Consider the following 17,321-nt stretch of genomic DNA (forward strand, 5'->3'; position numbering starts at 1 on the left):
CTTATCACATGGCACGATGTGTTTTTCCAAATTAACTAGGATTGTTTTTTTTCCGTAGTCAACTTTAAAACTGCAACCACAAACCTACTTTTGAAAGTGCTACAACTGGCCTCTCACTATTCATATTTTCTTTGTAACTAAATGAGGAAAACATTTACCTTGTAGGTTGATGATGGAGCTTAAATGAGATGATGTTATAAATGCTAGACCTAATGACAAAGAAGTAAAAGATATAATGCCTCAACCACTGATTTCTCTGTTCCTATTGTTAATCAGTGACTCTGCATGCATATTGTTCCTAGCCCACTCAGACTTTGACCTCCACTTAGAAAGAATACTGTGTGTGTGTGTATGTGTGTGTATTCTTTGTTCTATGTGTGTATACATATGAATGTGTACATATATTCATACATATATATGTATATATGAATAAATTTCTTGCATGAGTCTTTTCCTTGGAAAACATTTATTTACTGTATCAGAAGACTTTTGTGGCCACATATTTTCCAGCTATTTTTATTTCATTGGATGGCTTATCCCAAGCAAGACTTACATGTAAAAATCACCACCTCTTTTGATTTCTTTGTCATTGTCTGTCCTCAACAATAAACTATACATGGACAGAGAACCCTATGTGGTACTTGGAATCTGGAAAAAGAAAAAACAACTGAGACATTGAGGTAGCAATGGATTTAGACAAGGATTTACATGATATTGAGAAAAGTAGAACATTTGAGGAGATTATACTTAGACTGAAATGTCAATGAGGTTATTCTTTTGCAGGAAATTACATTTATGGTATCTTTTCCTCTTTTCACTTATTATACTGCCTGAACTATCACCAATACTTTAACAAGTAGCCTCTTAACAAAACAAAAACATCCTTTTAGAATATCACACACTTTCAGTCACTCTCATGCTAGTTAGAGCTACCTACATGGAGTCAATTCACTAAGTAATTTTGGGTGATGGGTCCTGTGAGTAGTAAGATGTATTGGGCCTTAGACCAACATGAAGATATCTAATGCCTAGTTTATTAAATAATTGAAAAAGATATAATGAGGGGGTGCTTAAAAGAAAATTAGAGTTAAAGTGTATCTAGTTCAATTTGTTTCTGATTAGAATTTGTTTTATATTAAAGATATGCAGAGAAGAATAATTTATTTACTTTTTTTTCCCCTCATTGTGCCCTATGTAATATATAGGATTCAGGAACAAATTATATTGTATTTCACCAATAATATAGGTTAAAATTTTGTGCATAAATTTCAATGGCCATTGTTTCTGTGGCAGATATACTCTAAATTCTATAAAACTGAAACACAAACATTTAGATCAGATTTCTAAATGGAGTCAATTTATATTGGTGTATTTGTGACATACCTGAGTGTCTATAACTTTGACTTCCTAGATAATCCATAAGCTGCTAGAGCAAAGGGGAGTCATCTCTTTCAAAGGCTCCATAGTTTACTGTCTTCTGCACTTTTCTTTTAATATCTATTCATAGAGTGTGTGTGGTCAGTGCTGAACTGGGAGTAAGGAGAATTGGGGTTACTCTATGATTATTTAATGGTGTGACTTTATAGAAATGATTAACTTCATTGCCCCTAAATTTAATCATCAGTAAAATAAAAGGGTTACATTAGGTAAAGTCTTTCTAGTCCCCAAATATTTTAAGTGTAAGATCCCAAGAAGTTGTTTAGAAATAGTTTTCTAAAGGTAGTGATGTTAAAGGTGGAGTAAAAGTTACATATTTAAGACCTTATAGTGCCAAGTTCAACTTTATACAAATTAGATAATATTTTATTTTAAACCAAATTATAGAGATTTAAAAGTTTTATTGATTATGTTTCAGCCTGATTCTGGGTTAGTGATCGGAAGGTGAGCTTTCCAAAAACTTTCATAGAAGTTCCTCAGTGATTGATATGCCCAGATGACTTCCCTGTGGTGTTCACTCTTTCTGATTTCACTTCTATAACCTCTTCAGTCTGAGAAATTGAGATTTTAAGCTATCCAGGAAAAATAATACTAAATCTGATGTCTATTTGATTTATAAGTCATTGTTCATATTATAACAACGTCTTTCTTACTGTATATATCTCCAAATTAGTGGGGTTTTTTTTTGTTAGTACAAACATTTAAAAAATCTAATTCAATCAATTGAAAGACTCAAAACTGGTATTAGGAGTGTTTCCATTAATGGCCTCAAGGATCAATTTCTCTTTTTCTCCGCAGAATACAAATGTGTTTCAAAGGCCAAGAAAAGTCAGTCTAATGGACATTAAGAGAAAAGTTCACACTCAAAATCTTCAGTCTAACCAGATTTACAATTAAGTTATTTATTCCATCTGCTTATCATTCTGGTCATTTAATCATTCAAGAGTGAAGACATGCATGTTTCAATCATGATTTTAATTTATTTAGAAAGTATTGAGAAATAAAATAACTGAAAGTTAGTGTCAGTTTTTGACAGCTGGTATTTAAATAAGGATAGGAGGAAAACAGGGTGAAAAAAGGTACTGGTGTTTTCAAATTGTTATATTGAGCCAAGAGTTATTCTAAGACTTGGAGCGATTTCAATTGAGCTGTAATTCAAACTCATGTGGAGCTTACAATGCACCTTCAACAGAGTTTTGCAAAGAGTCTGTAGGAACTGTCAGGAGCAGAAAGATTACTTCACAGTAATGACTGTTGAATTGAACTATGCTTTTTGATGTTTTACTTTCTGAATTGAATTGTTGGACAAGATTAATTGCACACAGTGAGAGTTTTAAATGAATGACTATGTAAAGCATTAAGTTTCTCTGTATGCCACTTGGGGAAAAATAGCTGAAAGGTTTAAATGAATAAGTGTATTTAATGCACAAAATGCCTGAGCTAATTTTAAAATTCTTTTGCTAACATCCTTATTGAAAATAGAAACCCACTTTATTCATCTGTCTTGGTTATATTGCTCTGGTTGAAGTAATTTAATATTCCTGCTTTCCACTAATCTTCTAGTTCAACAGAAGTAAACAATAGGTTTCATAAATTAAAAATACACTCTTCTGAACATGCTTATAAGTTTAAAAAAACAAGGCTGTAAACATTTATGACTGAAACAAACTAGATTGTTCAAATACTGCCGTGATGTATCATGTATATCAATATGGCACTGATATCAGTTAGAATGCAAACAAGGTTTTAAATGATGTGCCCCTTCATTTCAGCTGGAGAATCCGCTTCACACCATCTGCCTATCAGATGGTTAGGAACCAGGACTGCGTATTAATGCCACATGTTCGATTTTCCTCCTTCTTGTAATGGTTAGATTCATATTGCTAATAGCTGTGCATGAGCACTGTCGATGAAATTTCTGTGACGGTGGAGTGATGAGATATTTATAAGCTGCCTGTCTCTCTGAATAATCAGTAGGAAGAATGCCAGACATAAATAACTTATCAATTCCAGAATATTAATAATAACTACCATTGGCTATAATCTACTGCATGTTTAAAATGGTTTTGTTTAAATGTGAGCAAACTAACACAAACTAATAACGAGTCTATCATACAGAAAGTTTGAATACTTAACATCCCTTGGATATAACCCATTTTATTTAACTATTAAATTTGGGGAAATGCATTTTATATGGAATGCGATGTAAAAGTAGACAATAAATCAAACATTTGGAAGTCATCTTGATGTCTTTGAAACCAAAGATCAAAGATTGGACCTTTCAAGTTAATGAGCAAACAAACAGATCAGAGAAAGAATTTGACAGCAATATGTCTCTTTTATTGATATCTATAATCTACAGTTGTAATCTTCTATTTATAAGTAAGGGTACTAACTTAATTGAAATAAAGAAAATGGAGACAGTTTTCCATTTTTTTAAAGAGAGCGATCAGGATTGCATAATGGCATTTGAAGAATTTAAAGGCCTTTTTAAATAAAAGTTGAAAGCAGAAGGAAAACACTATCTTTAAAAAGTAAAAGAATACTCTAAATAGTGAAAATGCCTGCTTATCTTCCAAAAGATAAATCCATGGGTTGGCTTTAGGGTACAGAATTTAAACTAGTGAAGGCTTTGTATCAATACAGCATAGAGTGAAGATTCAGTGATTTTATGATAAATCTGATCAATATAGAGAGCCAAATCCAATGATTTGATGGAAACATGATTTTTAGATATCCATTTGCCAAATGGCTGAATTCTCACCCAATGCTGTTAGGTACTTTTTGTCCTATTTGCACTTTTGTAATTGAACAAAGGTAAAACTAAACATAGAGACATGATGGATAGTGAGTTACTTCACAGTATCAGTGAGCATTTATGGAGGGGCAGGGCTTGACGTGTGCCCAGGCTGTTGCAAGTTATTTCACCTTCATTCTTTACAACACATCTGTGAGGTCAGAATTGTTATCCCTCCGTTTAGAGATGAAAATTTTGAAGCATGGGACATTATATAACTCGCTGTGCCATCCCGGATAAGTTTGATGCATCCTGTCCAAAGTTTGCATGGCTCTTTGGGGTGTCTTTCCCCCCTCCAGCCACTGTATTATACATATTTCTTATAAGAGAGTGAGACTAGATTACAAATAATTTCTATGCTGGTCACTAATGTAGCAGGAATCTTAAAAGACTTTAGTGGAATATCAAAAAGTGAGAATAAAAGTAAAAGAAATTGACTAGAAAAGATACAATTTTGTAACAATAGCCCATTTTTTAAAAAAATCTATAATTTACTCTGAAGAAGCAAGCATAAGTTTGCATCATAATTCAGATAGTAATATGACAAGGCAGGTTTCTAGTTTTGTGTAAAAATTTACTCATTCTTTTAAATTTGCAAGTGATAATTTGTCAAGATTCAATAGGAAAGAAAAAGAAATCTAAATACATTGCACCATGTAAGGCAGGTAGTGTATTAACCTAAGTTTGATATACAGTTCTTTTCCTGAAGACCAAGTGCAGGCCTAGAAGAGACAACACAATACATGACTTGTTATCTTTACGCTGAAGAAAACACTTTTTTTTTTTAAAGAAAATCTTTCTCAATCCATTTTTACTCAGTGGAAAATGATTTAAATTTTTTTTTTTTTTTTTTTTTTTTTTTTTTTAGTTTGTGTTGTTTTGTTCTGTTAGAAAAGGTTTTTAAAGTCCTCATTCCTTTTTTGGAAACTGAAGAAGGCATTATAAAGCACCTCTAGCTAATCAAAGTAGTTTAACTTGTGCTCACAGAATTCATTGCCTAGGATCTCAACCTCCTAAAAACATCTGGAAAATGAACTTTAAATATACATTAAAGTTTCTCCATTTCTGATGATAAAATTAGATTTAGAATCTTTTAAAATAAAATTTAGACTTCCTTTGACTTCTCAGTTCAGTACGTTTTTGTCTTGGTGTAGGAGACACTTTTATGCAATGTATTTTTATGCAAAAACACAGATTCCTTAGTCCATTTCAGAAATATTCTGTGGATGTGGGCCTGGGGAACATCACCTGTATCTTTATCATGCACTGCAGCTGATTGCCTAGTTCTGAGGGAGAAATGGGTTGCTTGAATGAAAAATGTAAAAGCGCGGTGGCTCACGTCTGTAATTCCTGCGCTTTGGGAAGCTGAGACGGGTGAATCACCAGAGATCACGAGTTAGAGACCAGCCTGTCCAACATCGTGAAACCCCATCGCTACTAAAAATATCCAAACAATTAGCCAGACGTGGTGGTGGGTGCCTATAATCCTAGCTACTCGGGAGCCTGAGGCAGGAGAATCACTTGAACCTGGGAGGTGGAGGTTGCAGTGAGCCGATATCCCACCACTGCTCTCCAGCCTGGGTAACAGAGTGAGACTCTGTCTCAACAAAGAAAAGAAAAGGAAAGAAAAGTGTAAAAGCAGTGGTAATTTGTAGTATAAGACAATTCAAAGTTGGATATGGAAGAGGAGGGAGGGTAGCAAAAATTTCCCTGAATCTGAAGACAGGGCAGAAGGTCTACGATAAGTGTGGAAAGGGTTATAAAAGGAAGGAAAAGGATGTGGCAAATGTTATGGGTTGCCAGTGTTTACACCAGTGGGCAATTCTTGATTACATAGAAATGTTATAGTTTATATATTCTCTATTTAGTGTAGATCAAAGACTTGAGTTATTTTGTGAATTTATTACATGATTTTTTTTAAGGCAACTTTGCTTGGGAAAAAACATATACAATGGGACCTCTATTTAAGGCTAGTATATAGATTGTAAGCTATGTTTTTAGAGACAGGAAATTGGAAGGGATTTGAGAATTACATCAGGGATTGAAAGGGCCATTGCAAGGCCAACAGGAAGTTCAATAAATGCAGAGTGGGTTGAGGTGGTGAATCTTTGTGATCCTCTCCAGCCCTAGGCAAGACATACCTTTGGAGAGTCATGCTTTATATTAAATTAACGAGATTTGTTATTCTTAGTATATACACACTTATTATAACATAAAAATAATGTTTTAAATTACTTTCCATTGACATTGCCAAAATAATGACCATGTTTCTCCTGTGGCTTTCCATGTAATCTAATTTGATAAGCATTTTTTCATTCAGTGACAATATCTGCCAAGCATTGCAGCGGACGTTTGGGATATATATATACTAAGAAAGTATTTCTGCCCTTTTGGTGCTATGACCTAGTTAGAGGTCAGAATCCTAATCCTACCCTCCTTGGCCCCAGCCCCCAAAAAAGAGCAATAAAGAGTTTAAGAGACTGTTTTTCTTTACTGGAATTACTCATTAAAATGACCTGTAGAATAGTAAGATTAAGCAAAAATATACAGCTGCAGAGGCCCCAAACCAGACCTGATGATTCAGAATCTCACATGGCAGGGCTGAGCTATTTGGATGGTTTAAAAGCTCCATGGATGACTCTGATGCACAGCTAGGGATGGCAAACTCACATACAGCAGGGGAGATGCAAACACAAGCAAGTGGGGTAGACTGGGGAAGGTCAGGTACAGCTCTTTAAAAGAGTAAGCCATGAGCTAATTCTTGAGATGTTGACAGTTCTTTCCTAGGTAGATAGTGAAGAGTTGGGAACCTGAGCCTCCAGCTCTGAGCACATAATATTAAAGTGATGGCATGAAGAAGGCATAGCCAAGTCTGGGCCCAGGGCATAGAGGGCTCTTCTAGAAAGTGAGAACAGAATGTGCAAAGACTGACTTAAAAGAAAGAATGAAGTCGTTCGCTAGTGAAAAGGAAAGAAGGCCTATGTACCTGGAGCACAGAGAGCAAGGGGGAGGTGGAGGAGCAGGGGATCCATACAAACAGGCAGGGAACTGAGAACAAAGGGTGGTGACAGCCATGAGAAGCACTGGACTGGATCCTAAGAGCAGGCATAGAATGTATATTCAAATCCTCACTTTCAGGCAAGGTGTCGTGGCTCACGCCTGTAATCCCAGTTCTTAGGGAAGCCGAGGCAGGTGGATCACTTGAGGTTAAGAGTTTGAGACCAGCGTGGCCAACATGGTGAAACCCCGTCTCTACAAAAAATACAAAAATGAGCTAGGTGTGGTGGTGCGTGCATGTAATCCCAGCTACTTGGGCAGCTGAGACAGAAGAAGAGCTTGAACCCTGGAGGTGAAGGTTGGAGTGAGCAGAGATCACGCCACTACACTCCAGCCTGGGTGACAGAAGGAGACTCTGTCTCAAAAAAAAAAAAAAAAAAAAGGAAGAAAAAAGAAAAATCTTTACTTTCATGAGGTTTGGCTATGACATGGATAGTAAGAGATTGGAGATGGGTGATGTGGAAGCTATTATATTAAGCAGGACTCTAAGAAAGAAAAGATTGGAACTTGTACTGCTGGGGAGGGACAGTGGGAATGGAGAAAATTAGTTGAATTGGAAAGATATTAAATAATTAAAATTGAGAACCCATCAAACAGCCAAGTGAGTTAGTGAAGCTAAAATCAACAATTGTTGCATATGTCATAGCTTTCGTTCTGCTTTCATAAAACTGGGCTAAAAGTGGAATGTTAAAAAGGGTTGTAAAGTTACAGCATGTAAAAATGTGTGAGTGTGTGTGTGTGTCAATGACACACATATATCTTTTGGACTTTGTATTAAAAATGTAAAACTGGGAAAAGTTGTCATAGAAAAATAAAGGAGTACCATAAATAAAACAGCTAAATGATAAAATCATAAACAATATTTTTAAAAGTCAAGGGCTAATCCAGCCACCTAAGGACAAATTCTAGCTGAGAGGGCTGTGATTATTCTAGCTGAGAGGGCTGTGTCAGGCCACAGATACTCTGCAGAAATTACAGTGAGGCCAAGTCTTTCTTTTTAAAAACCTAGAATGAATAGCATGCCTAGTTTTTACTAAACATGATGTGGCATTCCTCACTAGTTTATCTTATTTGTCCTTATATTTTTTCTTGGGGATTAGAATGGTTTTACAGGTGAAGAAAATTATATTCAAGAAAATTGGATGGTTGGTTCCAAGGCCATGTCATGCATAGACATGGTTCCTGGTACTTAATTTGATTTGGATCTCTCTGATAATAGTGAGTTGTAAGTTTACCTTTATTATTTAAATACTGTGAACAAGTTTTCCCTGCAGCACAAATCCAAGACAAAGACTTTTGAAGTCATAAATTGGAGATGGGTCAACATCAGGTAACCAAGGAAAAATGGGATGTTCACACTGGTGACAAAACAAAATTGAGGAAGAAAGATTTGCTGGAAAACACAAAGAGACTTTTAAGAGAACAGGAAAGAAAATTTTCTGAAACATCTTTGAAGGAAATGAGTAATTGGGGAGAAAATTCAATCATAGGAAGATGAGAGAATCAGTTCAAGTTGTGACTTAAAAGGTAATGAATGTTCAGATCAAACCCAGATGGATTCTTTGAGTTTAGATTAGTGCCTTTTAAGGGATGATTATCAGTTTTTCATGTAAAGACCTAATCTGAAGGTCTTGTTGTGCTGGGGTGAAAGTTGTCAGGGTCTCTTTGGTCTGATTTGAAGGAAAGGTGAAGTCTTCTTCTAACCTCTAAAAAATCAGCAGAGATTTTCATAGAAAAATACTTCCTTATAATTCCTTGGGCAGTAACTTATTTGCTAGAGTAACTAGAAGTGATGATTAGCGGGGAGGAAAAGGAGGAGAGCGGTGCTCAGGCTCTAATCCACCAGCTGGGAGTGGAAATAAATCACACAGATAAATTCAAACGGCTGGAGCACTGTAGTCAGAAATACTAAAGCAGCCACAGTAAAAAAAAAAATATGGGTGGGGGTGGGGATATTTATCTTCTCATAGACTTAAGGTTTTAGAATTAGGAGAGATCATTTATACATTCCAGTGTCTGTCATTTTGCAGATGAGGGACGTCAGCCTGAAGTGAACTGACTTGGCAAAAGTTCACACATTTAAGCAAGACAAACCAATCCCCTGCTCAAAAACCTCTGCTTATTATCTCTCTCTATAAATATATAAAGTCAGAGGAGCGTGGTCTTAATTCTGGTCTTCAAGATCTTGTCTCAAACTCTGTTTCTTTTCTTTCTGTTCTTTTTGTCTTTTTCTTTTCCTTCCTTTTCTTTTCTCTTCCTTTCTTTCTTCTCTTTTTTTGGGACAGAGTCTCACTCTGCCACCCAAGTGTGCTCACAGCTTACTGCAGCCTCAACGTCTCAGGCTCAATTGATCTTCTCACCTCAGCCTCCTGAGTAGCTGGAGCTACAGGCACAGGCCAGCGTGCCCAGCTACTTTTTGTACTTTTTTGTAGAGAGGGGGTTTTATCCTGTTACCCAGGCTTGTCTCAAACTCCTGGGCTCAAGGGATCTGCCTGTCTCTGCCTCCCAAAGTGCTGGGATTATAGGCATGAGCTACTGCACCCGCCTCAAACTCTATTTCTAATTTAATGCCTGCCCCTACCCCGTCTTCTCTGGATGGATGAAGATGAACTATTCTGGACAAATTTCCTTGGCATAGTGGTTAAAAGTGTCAACTCTGAGGCCGGAGTGTGCTGTTTTAAATAGTGTGCCATGGTTTTCTAATCTTTCAAGTAAGGATAATAGTGATCAATCACAGAAGGTTATTTTTTTTTTTTTTTTTTTTTTTTGAGACGGAGTCTTGCTCTGCCGCCCAGGCTGGAGTGCAGTGGCCGGATCTCTGCTCACTGCAAGCTCCGCCTCCCGGGTTCACGCCATTCTCCTGCCTCAGCCTCCCGAGTAGCTGGGACTACAGGCGCCCGCCACCTCGCCCGGCTAGTTTTTTTTGTATTTTTTAGTAGAGACGGGGTTTCACTGTGTTAGCCAGGATGGTCTTGATCTCCTGACCTCGTGATCCGCCCGTCTCGGCCTCCCAAAGTGCTGGGATTACAGGCTTGAGCCACCGCGCCCGGCCAGTCACAGAAGGTTATTAAGATGATTAAGTTACTTTTGTGTCACTTAAATCAGCACTTAAATTTCATAACTAGAAGCTAAGTGTTAGCTTTCATTATATTATATTTTATTTTTGGACACCTTAAACACTGGGAATACCAAGCTGTGTAGCAACACACGGTTCCTGCCATTGAGTAGTTCACGATCTAGTGAGGAAAACAGGTGTCCCAACAGACCATTCCAGTGCAGTGTGGCATGTCCTATAACAGCAGCACAGGTATAAACATGGGCCGGGGGAGAAGAACAGACCAGGCATCCAGGCAGCTGGGGGCCGTGGAATGTGAAGACTTATAATGAGTAGCTTTTTTCAGAAGGATGAGAAGTCAAGGAAATGTCTGTCATAGGGCAAGAAGGTTCCAGGCAAAAGGGAATGGCATGTGTGAAAGCACACGTGTAATGGTGACACCTGTGACATAGCCAGGGTTTGGATGACAACAAACAAACTGGGTGAGGAAGTAGGTTTACACGCCTTTGTGAAAGGACTTGTGGACTCAGTTAACAGTTCAGATTTTTCCCTCCGTGTAGGCAGCTACAGGGGATTTTAAGCAGGAAAGGACATATTTAGATTGGTAGATTGGTTTCCTTAAGAAATACCTGTGGCTGCATTTCCACTGTTAGTCTTCTACCTGTGAATTTTGTTTCTGTTAATATTTAATTTTGGACTGTAGCAATCACTCTTTCCCCTTATATCAATGTTGTTTCATTGTCTAGTTGGGAATGAGTATAAATTATCAAAGTGTTGCGTAAAGGAATCAGATACTCTAATAAATGTTTGTATGTTTGTTATTGCAAGTACAGGAACTATTAAATGAAAAATCGGAATTCAAATTACCTCATTTTTAATTTATTCTTTTAAGGTCTGACAGCAGCAGCTGCAGCAGCTGCTGCTGCTACCAATGCAGCTATTGCCGAAGCAATGAAGGTGAAAAAAATCAAATTAGAAGCCATGAGCAACTATCATGCCAGTAATAACCAACATGGAGCAGACTCTGAAAACGGGGATATGAATTCAAGTGTTGGTAAGTTTTATGTTCGCTGAAACTTATTGTGATCACTTTGCTACCGAATTGCAGTACTGACTTTTCCAGAACAAAACTGTTGGCTACCCATTCAAAAAGTTGGCACTTTTAGCTTGAAAACAGTGTATGTTTGAGGATACCATTTTGCCTCTCTAACAACTAATGATAATTGTTCATTCTAAAGGAATAATTAGCAACATTATTTTTTTTTAATTTTTAAATTTTTAAAAATTTTTTTTTGAGACGGAGTCTCGCTCTGTCGCCCAGGCTGGCGTGCAGTGGCCGGATCTCAGCTCACTGCAAGCTCCGCCTCCCTGGTTTACGCCATTCTCCTGCCTCAGCCTCCCAAGTAGCTGGGACTACAGGCGCCTGCCACCTCGCCCGGCTAGTTTTTTGTATTTTTTAGTAGAGACGGGGTTTCACCGTGTTAGCCAGGATGGTCTCGATCTCCTGACCTCGTGATCCGCCCGTCTCGGCCTCCCAAAGTGCTGGGATTACAGGCTTGAGCCACCGCGCCCGGCCAACATTATTTTTAATTATAGGATCAACTTTATGTCTGCAACTTCTAAAAGCATTCAGCTATCACCTTTCATAATGCAAAGTTTAATCAAGAGAATTCTAAAACATTGAGAGTAGCTAAGGTAACAGAGAAATATGTACAAATGAAACCCTACACTTTACTTTTCTATTCTTTTAATCCATTTGTTATCAAGTAAGAAACTTACTACCATTGGCAACAAAACATATAAACTTAGCCCTCTCGGAATACAGATTATGTTGATGATTAATTCTTTTATAGATAACGGTTATCAATGTCTCTCATTTAAAAAATACAACTTTAATTTCTTGATTTTTTTACTTTCCTACCATATGGAGAAAGATGAAAAGTTAACTGTCACTGTCAAATCAAAAGGAAGAGTTTTACCTGTGCCATCTATCCATTTGGGTAATTCATTTTGTCAAACACGACTTCAAATATGGGTTAATATTTTTATTAATGAAATCCTTAGGATCTGGATGTTGATGCGGCAAAACATTTTTTTCTGCTGTTGCACTGTATTGCTTCTCTTTCAAATGCAGAGATCATGCTCAAAATGTAATTAACAAGAGAAATTTGGGTACTACAAGATATATGCAAGATACTATAGCCAATGTATATTTATGAAGACCCTAATAACTCACAGCCATTCAATTAAATTCTCTTTTTCATGCAGCATTTTCATAGATTATTAAGTTAATTGTCAGCTCTCTACTTTCAATCTATTAAGACATAGTTAAGGGTATATAAAGGAATACTGTGGATTTTAGTGACAATAATTTTCACAACAGCTATCTGGAAACATACACAGACATGAATATTAGAGTAAAATACATAGACAAAACACAAAATACTGTTTCAGTGATGCTAAAAGGCAGCTTTTGTAATGTAAAAAGGGAAAAATGCACCTTTTCAGCAGAACTACATAAGGGAAATTGCAAAGGACTAGCAGTAGTGGGTTTGAATGGAGAGTATGAAAAGACATGGAAGAGAGCCAAAAGAGATGTCCCTACAACTGCGGAGGACTAAGGATAATATCTGTGCTTGTGTTTATAATCCTCCTGGAGGGAAGATGGGGAGGGAAGAGGATTGTTTTGGGTATGATTTACACACCTATATTTAGACATTTAAAAATTAAAACAGAATTGAAGTAAAATGCAAGAATTATAAGTCTGTTTTTAGAAATATTACTTTAAAGTAAAAGCCTTTTACTAGACTGGTAAAATGGGGCCCAGTTGGTCACTTTTTAAAACAAGTAATTAGCCACTTGTACATTATGGCTATTATTACAAAACAATCTAGATTGTTTTCAAAATTTTAGAAGATGAGACTGTTCATGCAGGCTGTTCTTAATAGTTGGTTTTATGAGAAGGGATTCTTAAAATAGACAATTTAACAACATTTAAAGCAAAACACATTAAGACATGGTATCTCTGTTTGAATTTTCCAGAGCAGAAGTTGACTTTGGAGAAATCAATAGGCATAAGATAAAGAGAACATGGTTCATAATTAAGCATAAACATATTTTTCATATTTGGTAGTACATGACAAAATTTGCCTACTAACCAAATTGTAGCTTACTTTAGTGATTTTGATACATAGGCTATTGCAATGGCTTAAAAAACAAACAATTTGAATTTTCTTTTGTATTTTAGTTGGAATAAATGACTTTTGTTTTTTTCATTAAGGTATGCAGTTGATAGATGTTACTGCTTTTCAGTTTTGACACCCCCACCCATCCAATGCCAAAATGAACCAGGAGCAGAAATTTACTTGAATTTTCCTAGAAAGTCTTAATAGTTTGAGATTCTGTTAACATAGTATCAGTGTTGCTGCTGGTCCCTAAGGCATTCAGGTCATTTATATTAGATATCTGTAGCTGATTTGGGCAAAAAGATGTTATCATTGTAATTTTCATCCTATTCTCACATGCTGCTGTCCTCTAAGAATTTCCAATTTATAATATTATCCTTCCTGAAGACCTTCACCCAAGGTATATATCTAGAGATCAAGGAAAGTGATTTTAGGAGGGATGTGGTAGTGGGGGAGGTACAAAGCAATGGTGAAGGTGGGGGTTGAGCTGCATCAAAGATCAAAGCAATTCCTGAAATGCAGCTTTGATGGCCACAATCTTCTCTCGACAATGCCTGTCTCTTGGTAAGTGTTCAGTAATGACTTGCTCTGTGACTTTGTAAAGTGTGTAAGCTTTCTGAGCCCAATACTCCATATCTGAAAAATGACATAAATGATAGTATCTATATCATGAAAATTAAAATACTTGTCACATTATTTATTACAATGTCTGCTTATCAAGTTGTTTGGTCATCAGTAAGGTTCATAGCTTGGGGATTGCTTTTGCTGTTATTATTACTATTTCTTCAAATCTGTTCTCCTGGAAATCACCTTCTTCCTTTTTACCATCATCAACTGCTTCCACCTGCTTTTCTATTCTCTCTGGTAGCTGTTATTTGCTAAGCTGCAGGTCTGTGAGGATATTTCAAGGCAGCTGTTACATCTTTTAGATTTTGTAGGACATTCGATATTAGCTCATTCTAGGCATACAAAAATAATCACAACACAGGCCCAGGACTCAGGGGCATACAGTCTATGGATGAGATAGGTAGGTAAGTAGGCAGTCATAACAGGATGTGCTGAATCCTCCAGGAGAACCAATTACCATGAAGTGGTTAGGAAGTGGTACTGAAGCACACGAATTCTAGAAGGAATCCCAAGAATCTCCAAGGTCTATATTTTAGAATACAGACTGCTCTCATGAATCTATCAACTGTTGACTCTTTGAAGTAGTGAAACCCTTCAGAGAGGTGATACTTAAATGATGCATTGTTGCTACTCAGTCTTGCCTAAATCCGGTGACATTTTTGAAGACAATTCAGGGCTCTTGTTTTCTCCTGTACTCATCTAGCTCATAAGTTCTGTTAAACATTTTAGGCTTTTTTTTTTTCTTTTTTTTTTTTTTGTAGGAGCATTTTTTTTTTCCTTGATTGTAAATGAATCCTTAAAGCCTCAGATAACAGATTTTGTTTTTGCTTTGTTTGGTTTGATTTGCTGGGTAAGACGACAGGGTAATTTTGTATCACACAACCCTTCCCGGTTCATAATACGAACCTTAGAAATTAGCCAGGAAAAGATGTTTAAAGAAAGCTTTGACACTGTTAAATAATTATTTTATATCCCAATTTTACATGGTAACCTTGAGCTCATATCTTTCCAACAGAATGATCACTTTAGGAAGAAGTGAGCACCTGAGGATAGATCCGAGTGAGGCATCAACACGCTGAGTAAAATATATGGCCATGTCGCCATTCTCCCTCATCCACAATCAATTGGATTCTTTTAGTTTAATATTTACTTGCTACGATGAGATGCTAGTCTGCATGGTGATAAACAGTCTGCTCTTGGCATCTGAAGGTGACCTGTCAGTTCATATGGACAAATCTCCTGCTTACTGAAATGTACAAAATAAATCATTAAAGCAGGCAGGTGCTCATTCCCAGATTTAAATCACCATAGATTTATGATTTGAATTAATGCTCCATTTGACCATAGAAATAGATGCTGAGACAAATGATATGCACTGGTTGGGGTTTCCATACTGTAGCCATCCTGATATTGATTACTGAGATGTCTTTGCAATCTCTTGTTTATATCAAGTACTATCTTGTGACAGGTTGGCTGATATGAGCTACATTGCAGATAAGAAGGAAAAATGTCCTGGATTCTTTTTAGTGGCAACACTATCCACAACATACAGGCCAGATAAATTGCTATTTTTTTGCTTTAAGGACTGATCTACATAACCAGCTTAAAAAATGCTGCTTGGAAGTTGGGACTGGGATATTGCAAAGGCGGAATTTAAAACCGGTGAACCCAAGGTCAATTTGATAGTATCTATAGCTATGTTTTAATCTGTTTATCCTTTTTTTTTGGCATTATGCACGCTTTTGAGGATACTAAATTAATCACAATCAGTTTAATCTAAATAAAGGAAACTTAATTTTACTTCTAGTTTTTAAATAGTATATAAATATTGATATAGTAAGCATCTCTTAATAGTTTCTATGTTGTTTAAATACTTGCTAAACCTAGTATCTTACTCCCTTCCCTCATGACAACAAAGGAAATCACTCTTTAAAGATAAATACATTAAATATTATTCCCAAGTGCAGCATTTTCTGGAGTATAATTTACCAAGAGGCAGGAAAGGACTGCATTTTTACTTCTCTTAACATTTTATTTAAGGAAAACACTATGTATACAGTTTAAAAAATACTTGGAGGATTTAAGAGGGACCTTTGCCACTAGCTAATATCTGACTCATAGAACTGGTAAACAGCTATCAACAATAGTAGATTGCTTGCTTAGTAGGAAATGAGTTCATATCTATTCAAAATGTAATCTCAAAACAGATGTCCCGAGAAAATCTCATTGTTTAAACCATAGCCATAACCTTCTAACTGCTGTAATTTCTTTAAGGAAGGGAAGTATTTGTAAGACTTTAGTGTTTTCTCTTTCTGAACATTGTGGAATATAAGCAAAGGTGCACTAATGCCCTCATCAACAAACCTGAACACATTTCACATGCTCGAAACATATGATTGTTTTTCATTTTCTCAAACTTGTAATCATTACACGAATGTAGAAGTTTCAAGTAAAAATAAGGACTTGAGTTTGAGAATAAAGCCGTGATCTTCAAGAGTATTTATCACTCCTTACTTCTGTTCTTCAAGCAATAAAACAAAACAAATATATGAAGGGAAAAAAAGCCAGACGGATAAAGAGATAAAATTATCTTCTTCAACTCACCCTACTCTTATCTTTTTTAATTTTAACCATTCCTGCAGAAACAAAATAGTTTATGCTGGAGTCATTTCCTTTCTTCTAACACATGTGTCTATTTGGAAGGAAAAGATTAATTTTATGATTTCAGGAAAAAGTCTTGGAGACCTTGAGAAAGCAAATAAAAGGAAACTGAGAACGCAGGCCACCAAGCAGAGCTCTGCAATCGCACATTGGATTCTCTGCCTTGGCAATGTTAATGAACCTCAAATCCTTCCTATAATTAGATGAGGGAATTGCTTATATTTTCAAACAGATGATGCTGCTATAATGAAACGATTGACAGGGAATTTAAGAGTGTCTACAGTAGTCATTTGGTTTCTGTTATAAAAAAAAGTTTAAAAAGAAGATTGGCTTTAGACATAGGTCCTGAGAGAGGTAGTAATTTACATAGCATGCTATGACAGGTGTCTTTGTATAGTAAGGAAATAAAATGGAAGACTAGAGAAATGATGGGCAGGTATAGCAATTTTTTCAGGGAGGGGGTGTCCTATGCTTATTCTGCTTAGGTTCTTTAAAAGGGGCC

General features: G+C 36.4%; 1 protein-coding gene across 2 annotated transcripts in view; it reads left to right on the plus strand.

Annotated features, from left to right (window-relative positions):
* The window catches only part of DACH1 (dachshund family transcription factor 1), a 440,276-nt gene that overhangs the window by 229,744 nt on the left and 193,211 nt on the right, over window positions 1–17,321 (plus strand). For both annotated transcript variants that reach the window (XM_033177582.1, XM_033177583.1), the window contains exon 3: window positions 11,239–11,400. In XM_033177582.1, the coding sequence (XP_033033473.1) occupies window positions 11,239–11,400 (162 nt within the window). The remainder of the gene's footprint in view (window positions 1–11,238; window positions 11,401–17,321) is intronic.

The sequence above is a fragment of the Trachypithecus francoisi genome, unplaced genomic scaffold (genome assembly GCF_009764315.1).
Source record: "Trachypithecus francoisi isolate TF-2019V2 unplaced genomic scaffold, Tfra_2.0 Lachesis_group18, whole genome shotgun sequence".
In the NCBI taxonomy this organism is placed as follows: Eukaryota; Metazoa; Chordata; class Mammalia; order Primates; family Cercopithecidae; genus Trachypithecus; species Trachypithecus francoisi.